The sequence below is a fragment of the Bos javanicus genome, chromosome 22 (assembly GCF_032452875.1).
Source record: "Bos javanicus breed banteng chromosome 22, ARS-OSU_banteng_1.0, whole genome shotgun sequence".
Taxonomy (NCBI): domain Eukaryota; kingdom Metazoa; phylum Chordata; class Mammalia; order Artiodactyla; family Bovidae; genus Bos; species Bos javanicus.
The window spans coordinates 49,167,736-49,178,318 of record NC_083889.1 but is presented as its reverse complement, the minus strand read 5'-3'; the positions used below and the strand labels follow the sequence as shown (position 1 = coordinate 49,178,318).

Sequence of the window (10,583 nt, the reverse complement as noted above, 5' to 3'; positions counted from 1 at the left end):
GAATGAGAAACTGAGGTTCAGGGAATTTGCTAACTTGCCCAGGGGCGCAGAGTCAGACAGTACAGGGAAGGCACTGACACTGCCCGAGTAAATGTCTATGTCCCAGCTGCAAACAGAGGACCTGACTCCCTCTTGTGGAACCTGGGCCACGCCCTGCTCTCACCCACCATGCCACCAGGTTCTTGGCTGGACCCCACTCTTAGGGGCACATCCCAGGGATCTGAGGGTGAGAGACTGGCTGCCAGGTAGGCAGGAAGCCTTGTTAATTTCAGGCTCGGGCATCCAATAGAGACCCACTCTTGGGCTCTCAGGGCTATGGAGCCCTCAAATCTTAGTCTTCCTTCTTTGGGGAGCCTTTTCTTCTCTTTCCATCATCCCATCAGAATTTACTCTGGGATAGAGAGCTTAAGACCCCCGAGCATCCCAGAGGCCATCCAGTGCCTCCTCCCTGTGCAGCCAACGGATAACCTATCTCCACCCAGGACTTAGGTTTTTCCTTAGCACTCTCCTTTTGCTGCAGCTGTGCATCTGAAGGGAGACAGGGGAGGGGTTCGAGTGTGGCTCAGGACCATGGTGCCTTGGCCCTAGGTCTTTCTGAGCCCTTAGGAAGGGACAGAAAACTTGCTGCCCCCAGGGGGAAGACACATCAAGACGATGTAGGTCTTTGGAGAGAGACATCATAGATGACCACATGGGCACTTGATCCCAAAGTCTGATAGCTGGGTTGAGGGGCACAGCCGTCTCCAGCATTTGACTTGGTCTCTATCTTTGCCCTCTCAACCACCCCTGCCCCCCCAACCACCCCACTGCAGGTGGCCAACCTCCTGCGGCTATTTCAGATCCCTCAGATCAGCTATGCCTCCACCAGTGCCAAGCTGAGTGATAAGTCCCGCTATGACTACTTTGCCCGCACGGTGCCCCCCGACTTCTTCCAAGCCAAAGCCATGGCTGAGATTCTCCGCTTCTTCAACTGGACCTACGTATCCACCGTGGCATCCGAGGGTGACTATGGCGAGACAGGCATTGAAGCCTTTGAGCTAGAGGCCCGCGCCCGCAACATCTGCGTGGCCACCTCGGAGAAGGTGGGCCGCGCCATGAGCCGCGCGGCCTTCGAGGGTGTGGTGCGAGCCCTGCTGCAGAAGCCCAGTGCCCGTGTGGCTGTCCTGTTCACCCGCTCTGAGGACGCCCGCGAGCTCCTTGCTGCCACCCAGCGCCTCAATGCCAGCTTCACCTGGGTTGCCAGCGATGGCTGGGGGGCCCTGGAGAGTGTGGTGGCAGGCAGCGAGGGTGCTGCTGAAGGCGCCATCACCATAGAGCTGGCTTCCTACCCCATCAGCGACTTTGCCTCCTACTTCCAGAGCCTGGACCCGTGGAACAACAGCCGGAACCCCTGGTTCCGTGAGTTTTGGGAGCAGAGGTTCCGCTGCAGCTTCCGGCAGCAAGACTGTGCGGCTCACTCCCTGAGAGCTGTGCCCTTTGAGCAAGAGTCCAAGATCATGTTTGTGGTCAATGCTGTGTATGCCATGGCCCACGCCCTGCACAACATGCATCGCGCCCTCTGCCCCAACACCACCCGCCTCTGTGATGCAATGCAACCCGTCAACGGGCGCCGCCTCTACAAAGACTTCGTGCTCAATGTCAAGTTCGATGGTAATGGTGCCAGCCAGTTCCACCAGGCTGCTGGCTCTCGGAGGGTGAGAGGGAGCAGGCCCTCAGGTTCTAGCACATGGCTAGGAAAATACAGCCCACCGAAAGTCAGGGACTTACCAAAGGGCTGGTGTCAGAGTTGGGACAAGGCCAGCCAGGCAGGGAAGTCTCCAACAGGAGCCAGGCCTGAGGTGCCACTTCCTGAGATCCTTCCAGGGAGTAGACATCTGGCCTGGCTCTGCACTGTGAGGGTCTCTGCTTCCTGCTTGGGCCTTGCCTTCTATCTCCTGCCTCTTTATCACGCAGGGAGTAGAATCGGGAGACCTCAAGCCTGTTATCAGGCAGCAGGATATCAGAAAGAGTGAGAATAAAGGTGCATCAGGATGACCCTCTATTTTCCAGGAAAATTTCTATTCCTAATCTTGCTTTTCCACTGGAGGTGGCCATGGTCTCTTCAAACCAAAAGTTATCTTAATAAAAGTTCCAGCTTCAAGAAAAATAAATGCCACAGAGTCATCACTGTGCTTCAGAAAGAATGACTGCAGGAACAGTGAGAGAGGGTGCCAGAGCTGACAAAGCTTGGAGCTCTGGACCAGGATCAAGAAGAGTAGCAATTCCTATAAGATTGACATTCAGAGTTATGGGAGAGTCAGGCTGGGGGTTAGTGTTGCATTTGGGTCTGATTGGGTTGACATTAGAACAAGGCTAAATTTAGCCCTCTGGGCTAAGTGGAATTTATAGTAGGGCTCAAGTTGGATTTTAAGGACTTCGAGGACTGGGTAGAAAGAGTAGAGGCTGTGGGGGACCTGCATTTGACTCCAGGCTGCACCACTCACCATGGGGTCTTAAGCATATCATCTGCCAACTTGAACGTGGGGTCCCTGCCTTCTCAGCCTGGTTGGGCAATGTGAGGATCACAGGGGGCTGGGGCTGGGGAGTGGAGTGATTTGTGAGCTGCCTGCCAAGCACATTCTGGTAAACATCAGTGGTTCCAGGTGACCACTGAGGTTGGGATTCGCTTATACTGCAATCAGTGTTAGGACTGGTGGGGGGTTGGAGCTGGAGTTATCACTGATGGGATTAAGTAGGACCAGGACTAGACCTAAGGTCAAGTTTAGCTTTTGGAGGTCTCCATGTTAAGTTTGGAGAAAGGGCTGTGGTGTGTTTTGGGATACAGTTGGGGTTTGGGTTGGAAAGTCTAAGATTGGGTTTTGGGAGTCATAGTTGAGTTGGTGTGGGCATTAGGTTTGTGGAGATGCCTGAATTTTAAGGCTGGGGTTCTGTTTGGGGCTTGGGGTTGGGGTCTGTTATTTATTTAGGCCTCTCATTTAGAAAAATGGCTGAGGTTAGGCAGGCTTTAGTGCTGGGGCGAGGATCAGAAGGACAAGGACTGACTTCAGCTCTGGGGTTTGGGTTCCATGTTAGGGCTGAGGTCACATCAGGATGACCCACCAATCCAACCCTCTCTTCCTTCCCTCCCCAACCCCAGCCCCCTTCCGCCCAGCTGATACCCACAGCGAGGTCCGCTTCGACCGCTTTGGGGACGGTATTGGTCGCTACAACACCTTCACCTACCTGCGGGCAGGCGGTGGGCGCTATCGCTACCAGAAGGTGGGCTACTGGGCAGAAGGCCTGACCCTGGACACCAGCCTCATCCCCTGGGCCTCACCCTCAGCCGGCCCCCTGCCCGCCTCTCGCTGCAGTGAGCCCTGCCTCCAGAACGAGGTGAAGAGCGTGCAGCCGGGGGAGGTCTGCTGCTGGCTCTGCATTCCCTGCCAGCCCTATGAGTACCGGCTGGATGAGTTCACCTGCGCCGACTGTGGCCTGGGCTACTGGCCCAACGCCAGCCTCACCGGCTGCTTTGAGCTGCCCCAGGAATACATCCGCTGGGGCGATGCCTGGGCCGTGGGACCTGTCACCATCGCCTGCCTAGGCGCCCTGGCCACCCTGTTTGTGCTGGGTGTCTTTGTAAGGCACAACGCCACCCCTGTGGTCAAGGCCTCGGGCCGAGAGCTCTGCTACATCCTGCTGGGTGGCGTCTTCCTCTGCTACTGCATGACCTTTGTCTTCATCGCCAAGCCATCCACAGCGGTGTGCACCTTACGGCGCCTCGGTTTGGGCACTGCCTTCTCCGTCTGCTACTCAGCTCTGCTCACCAAGACCAACCGCATCGCACGCATCTTTGGTGGGGCCCGGGAGGGAGCCCAGCGGCCACGCTTCATCAGCCCTGCCTCGCAGGTGGCCATCTGCCTGGCCCTTATCTCGGGCCAGCTGCTCATCGTGGCCACCTGGCTGGTGGTGGAGGCCCCGGGCACAGGCAAGGAGACAGCCCCTGAGCGGCGGGAGGTAGTGACATTGCGCTGTAACCACCGAGATGCAAGCATGCTGGGCTCGCTGGCCTACAATGTGCTCCTCATTGCGCTCTGCACGCTCTATGCCTTCAAGACCCGCAAGTGCCCCGAGAACTTCAATGAGGCCAAGTTCATCGGCTTTACCATGTACACTACCTGCATTATCTGGCTCGCCTTCCTGCCCATCTTCTATGTCACCTCCAGTGATTACCGGGTGAGCGACCTGCTCAAGGGCAGGCTGAGGTAGGGGGGCGGGGCAGAGCAGGACATGGGACCTTCTGTTTCCTGGTACCTTGTTGAGTCTTCTGATAACTCCGAGGCTCCAACAGGTTAAATGCTCACCCAGGAGCTCACAGCTTATGGTGGCCCAGTTGGGACTGGAGGGCAAGGTGGGAAGGCTGAGTGGGGCCTAGAAGGAGTCCTGGAACTGAACTCTGCAGTGCAGTCAGGTTGGAATAGGTAGGGTGGAGGTGAGGAGGACAGTCAATATGGAAACTGATCGGAACAGAGGGTCTGCATTGCCCTCCCCTCTGCCTCCCTGCCTTGAGTTGCGGTGGGGTGTGTACATGGTGGAAAGGTAGGCAGAGGTGAGAAGGAGGCAGGAATGGGAATGGCAGGGCAGGGCTGTGGAGCCAGCAGCCCCAAAGGGTGCGATGCTGTGAGGCCCCTTGGAGCTGGGCAGCGTGACGTGGGACCCCTGGAGCTGTGTGACTCTCAGGTTGAGAGATGAAACTAGGGAAGTCAGGAAAGGTGAAGCAAGGAGTGGGAGGTGATCTGGGATGTAGAGTTCAGGAAGGTCAAAGCAGGTGAAAACTGTACCCCAGTTGGTGGCTTCCAAGCAAAATTCCAACTGGCACTGAATGCTCCACGGGTCTGCTCGGCTTCAAGGGACAATGGCTGCTTCAGATGGAGCGCTCAGGAAAGGCCTCTCCGAGGAGGTGACAGGTGAGGGGCGCTCTGAACAATAAGAGGATAGTCTTGGGTGGTCCTCATGACTCTGGAGTAAATTCCGTGGCTCTCCCCTTTTTCCAGATGAAGAAATGGAGACTCAGGGAGGTTCAATCCCTTCCCTTAGGTCACTCAGCATGGGAGTATAGAGCAGGGTCTGAGCTGACAATCTTAACAATTAAAGGAGCAGGAAAATCGAGGCCACAGCCCTTGCAAAGGCCCCCTCCCTCAGGACAGAGGTACGGTGGGCAGGGCCAGGGCCAGGGCCAGCTGGGCTTGGCTGCTCGTGCACCTGCTGGACCACCTGCCTGGGCAGTGGAGGCCAGAGCTGGGGAGGGAATCTGCTGTGACTCAGCCTGTATTTGCATATTATTTGCACTTGCATGCCAGTCATAAGTGGCTAAGGACTCAGCCGGGAGGTACACACACTGATCCCAAACACGCATGCACACACACGTATCCCTACGTTCACACACATGTGCACATACCTGCACAGCTGGCATGCATCCATATCTACCCACCTACACACATCTGTACACATGCATCCTACACTTTCACACACAACTGCACACTCACCAATCCCTGCACACACACCCGCATATAGATACACACATGATTACATACCAGCACTCCACGCCTGCACCCCTATACACACACACACATGCCTGCACACACATTCCCATGCATACATGCACCTTGCATGTTCACCCTAACCCCACAGCTAGAACTTTGGTCTTCCTGGAAGACGGTGCACTGAGGCTGATGCTGGGACTGTGCCCAACCTTCCTAAAAATTCTCTGGGGCTTGGCAAACGGACCAAGGCCCAGTGCTGGATGCTTACGGTCTCCCCTGCTCCCTACCCCACCACCCAGGCAGGGTTCCCGGGGCAATGGCCAGGCCTGTGGGACAGACTCATCCTTGACCTCTCCCACCGCAGGTGCAGACCACCACCATGTGCGTGTCAGTCAGCCTCAGTGGCTCTGTGGTTCTCGGCTGTCTGTTTGCACCCAAGCTGCACATCATCCTGTTTCAGCCGCAAAAGAACGTGGTCAGCCACCGCACGCCCACCAGCCGCTTCGGCAGTGCAGCTGCCAGAGCCAGCTCCAGCCTTGGCCAAGGTCAGCGTCCATCTGTGATAAGCCCCCGCCCCAGCTATCAGCATGGGGGCCACTTCCTGGGTTGCTGAGATTCTTTGGCTGGGGGTGGAGTGCCCCCTAGATGAGGCTGAACAGGAGTGGGGTGGGGGGTAGTGGTGAGCTGCTCCCCGCAGTCCTGCCTCCCTGATGCCCACCGACTGTGAAGGGATCTCCGGACTAGCCCCAACCTCCAGTTTCCTCTTCCTAGGGTCTGGCTCCCAGTTTGTCCCCACTGTTTGCAACGGCCGCGAGGTGGTGGACTCAACAACATCGTCGCTTTGAGGATCCCCACACTCCTTCCCTGACATGGCTGCTCCCCAGAACCCGGTGCAGACCCGTGTCCAGGGCCAGGAGGAAGATGGCTGGAGCACTGCAATAATCCCAACCCCGTGCCCACCCCCAGCGCCACTTGCCACCCTACTTACTCCAACCCTTTAGAGTCAGATGCTGGGATCCCTGGCCTGGGAGCCTCAATAATGACCACCAACTGCCCTTGTAGCTGTGTTCCCTCCTTGCCAGACCCAGGACTTGGAAGGGAGCAAGCCAGGGTCCACTCTGCCCTGGAATAGAGTGGCTGAGGACTGCAGGCCCCAATCCCCAATCAGCAAAGGTGCTTCCAGCCCTACCCCTCCCTCCTTCTAGGGCCTTTTAAATTTTTTATATAACTTATTTCGGGATAGGGAGGGGGGTTAAAATAGGGGCTGTCCCTCCCCATGCACAGTAGTCTGTCCTGTGGTTTATTTTGTATTATCTGTAAATGAAGTGTCTTTATTAAAAAAAAGAAAATCACACTTTGCCTCTGATCCAGGGAGGTCCTTTCATCCCCGCCCCAGCCTCTCAGCCTTCATTTTGCTAGAATTTGCTCACTCTGCTCTGTGCCTGTGCTAGGAGGACCGAATCCTGCCTGATGGAGAGACAGAAAATGAATAAGTCATCCTTCCTTGAAAGGAGCTGCCACAGACTGGCCAAAGCACCACTGGGGTGAGGATGGGAGATTTAAATGGATACAAGCTCATCTGGCCGTCTAGGGCAGAACTTGGGCAGTGCGAGCGATGTAGCAGGAGAGGCAGCTGACTGTGACCCTTGGCTCCTGCCTAGCATTTGAGGAACCTCTGGTCAGTGCAGAGCCAGGCTGGACATCTGAGGTGGAGGGAGCCAAGAGGAGGCAAGAGGAGGCTTGAGCATCGTGAGGAAGGAGGAGGTGGGGCAGAGAGGGGAGCTGGAGAGGCCATCTGCTGTTAGTCCGATGAGAGGAGGGAGAAGAGGCCTTTCTCTCTCCCTAAAGGAACTCGCTCAGCTGTTGGATGGTGGAGCCCAGCGTCCTCGGGCAGCCCCCGAGATTGCAGTCTGGAATTTACCAGCAGAGGGCGCTGAGGCACAGGCTCAGCCTCACTGGGCCCCCAAGCAACCGCTGCCCTCATGTGGCCTAGGGGGCTGTGGGCACCCGAATACCACAGGAGCTGAGGAACCTCTTTGGGGGAAACTGCAGAGTGCGGTATCTCAGAGGGACAAAGTCCTGCACTGGGAGACGGGCAGGCCAAGGACATTTGTTATTTTTAAGTGAATTCGTTTGCATCTATAGACTAGTGAGGCTGTGGGCTAACAATTTAACTTTGGGCTAACAATTTAAGAAATGAAAACAGAAAACTGAAAAAAGAAAATTGTAGGAGTGGCTTTCCCTCTCGAGCCAATATTTGGGGTGTAGGGATGCCAAATAAAATACAGAATGCCCAGTCAACAATGAAAGCTTTTTTTGGTGTGAGTATATCCCATACTAAATATTTTTATTGTTTATCTGACACTCAAATTTAACTGGGCGTCCTGTGTTTCCGGGCTTCCCCAGTGGCTCAGCGGTAAAGAATCTGTCAGCAATACAGGAGGCGTAGGGGACTCGAGTTCGATCTCTGAGTCGGGAAGATCCCTGGAGGAGGGAATGGTAACTCACTCCAACATACTTGCCTGGAGAATCCCATGGACAGAGGAGCCTGGTGGGCTACAGTCCATGGGGTCGCACAGAGTCGGACACGACTTAGCGACTAAACAACAACGAACATGGTTCACAGCTGCTGTTGCTAAGTCGCTTCAGTCGTGTCCGACTCTGTGCGACCCCATAGACCGCAGCCCACCAGGCTCCCCGTCCCTGGGATTCTCCAGGCAAGAACACTGGAGTGGGGTGCCATTGCCTTCTCCGGGTTCACAGCCAAAAAGGTACAAACGGGTAGTCAGTGAAGAATCTCCTTCTATCCCTGCTACCCATCCAGAGAGAAGGGCCCAGAGGCCTGGGGATGGGGAAGAAGGGCAGGAGGCGAGTGAAGAATTCCTCAAGTCGGTGCTCAAGTCTGTGGGCCACATCCCTTTCCTTCCCTGGGCCCCTCCTCCCTCCCCTCCCTTGGCATCTCCACTCCACGACAGGTGTCGTAGGCGGAGAATCTCACCTGAGCCCTGCTCCCTTAGACCAGCCAATAGCAGGACTCCGCTCAGGGAGGGGATATGGCGGGGCGAGGTGGAGGCACCGTGTCTGCTCTTAGGGGGACCGAGGCCCCGGCGTCCCTTCGAGGACCCTTCCAATCGGGCAACCCTGGAGAGAGACCGGCGCGGCAGCAAACGAGGGTTACCGCCGGGGCGTGGATCCCGGGGGCATGGCCCCCGAGAGCAACCCAGTCCCGCCTCCGCCGCGTCGCCATAGGGCGAGGCTGCGTAGGGGCGGGGCCGGCTGCTGGCGGCTGTGGCGGACCGCAGAGAGGATGGGCTGAACTCCGCGACCGTGCGCGACTGCGAGAAGACGCGAAGGTGCTAGAGGCTGCGCAGCGAACGTCAGCGGCCCGGACGACAAGGCGCGGAACCTCCCGGCTCCCGACACCCAGACGGCTTGTGGCGCCAGAGGGCTCTTGAAGGGACCGCGGCAAGGCCACAGCGCGAAGTCCTTCACAGTCCGTTTAAGTAAGGCTGCATTTTGTATTTCCACACAGTTGAACGTCCTGGCGGCTAATTAAATGGTGAATAAGGCAAACCCTGAGGGAAAGCTCCTATGGTTGCAGTCCGTAGCTGCCTGTGAGAATGGTTGGCAGCTTTTTTCTGACGTACCTTGCAACAATGAGAAGTGCAGGAGCGAGCGGCGAGGTTGAAAAGTATCTGACAAAGTTCTTTCCCCCCATTTACAGCGAGTGAGGCGCGAAAATCAGAGTGAGCTTGGGATGGAGACTAGTTGAAGCATAAAGGGCAACTTTAAATAAGTTCGTTAGCGAAGCTGTGGGGAAGGGGCGGTGTTACACTCTTAACTGTGTACCTGAAATGTTCCTATTCTTTCCCCGCTAGGGGGAGGTGTGTGTGTGTGTGTTTAATGGAGGGAATTTTAAAATTTAATTAAATTAATTTATTTATTTATTTTACCACACTGGGTCTTGGTTGTTGCTCTGGCTCTTTCTAATTGAGGGTAGCTGGGGCTACTCCTCGTTGCAGTGCCCGGGCTGATGGCGGTGGCTTCTCTTGTTGGGAAGCACAGGCTTTAGGGCGCGCGGGCTTCAGTAGTTGCGGCTCCCGGGCTTCGTTGCACGGTGGTATGAAGGACCTTCCGGGATCAGGAATCGAACCTGTCTCTTGGATTGGCAGATGGATTTTTTTAAAATTATTTATTATTATTATTATTGGCCGTGGTTGGTTTTTGTTGCTGCTCGGGTTTCTCTAGTTGCGCCAGAGGCGAGCCGGGGCTACTCTGCGCTGAGGCACGCAGGATTCTCAGTGCGGTGGCTTCTTGTTGCGGACAACAGGCTCTAGACTCGCGGGTTTAGTTGCTCCGCGGCATGTGGGATTTTCCCGGACCAGGGATGGAACCCGTGTCTCCTCTATTGGCAGGGAGATTCTTAACCACTGGACCACCAGGAAAGTCCTGGAGGGAAATTGCTTGTGGTAAACTGTAGGTAGCCGTCAGCCTGTCTGGGTGGACTTGGATCTCTGTTAACACGGGGCTTGGGTGAGGGTGGTTCAAGGCACTCTGCTCGCTGCTCCTCCCGGTACGGGGTAGGGAGGCAGTGAACCCTCCGCAGAGGCAGATCCTTGAGAGAATATGGCAACTCAAGAAGTTAGTGATGTATTGATAGCAGAGGTGTTGGGGACAAAAAGTAGAGCTGAGGGAATGACGCAGAGCCTGGAAGAAGATTCAAGCTCTTCCCCTGGCCAAATTGTGTCAGAAGTTTGCCGCAGAGCTCCTTTCAGGTCAGAGCTCTCTGTCCATTCCTCCGGCCTCACTGTGGCTGCTCTCACATCAGCTCCTGAGGACGGGGGTCGTGAGAAGTATGGCGGAAAGGAAGAGACACTGAGGGTCTGAAAAAAAAAATGTGTCCACCCCCAACCTCCTACAGAAAAAGGGAAGGAGCCTCCCATTCCTACCCTTGTGGGCCAGCGATGGCATTTTCTCAGTCTAGGGAAGAGGGGCTAGAACTGGGGGAAAGCAGGGCAAGGAGAAAAGGGGCAGGGGTGTTAAAGGGAATGGTAAGAGAGGGAA

The 10,583-nt window shown here is 55.9% G+C and overlaps 1 protein-coding gene across 1 annotated transcript in view; it reads left to right on the top strand.

Moving 5' to 3' along the window:
• The window catches only part of GRM2 (glutamate metabotropic receptor 2), a 101,056-nt gene that overhangs the window by 4,213 nt on the left and 86,260 nt on the right, over positions 1-10,583 (top strand). Inside the window, exons 2-5 of the mRNA XM_061397492.1 lie at positions 813-1,650; positions 3,137-4,212; positions 5,884-6,064; positions 6,291-9,022. Of these exons, the coding sequence (XP_061253476.1) occupies positions 813-1,650; positions 3,137-4,212; positions 5,884-6,064; positions 6,291-6,364 (2,169 nt within the window). The 3' untranslated portion in view covers positions 6,365-9,022. The remainder of the gene's footprint in view (positions 1-812; positions 1,651-3,136; positions 4,213-5,883; positions 6,065-6,290; positions 9,023-10,583) is intronic.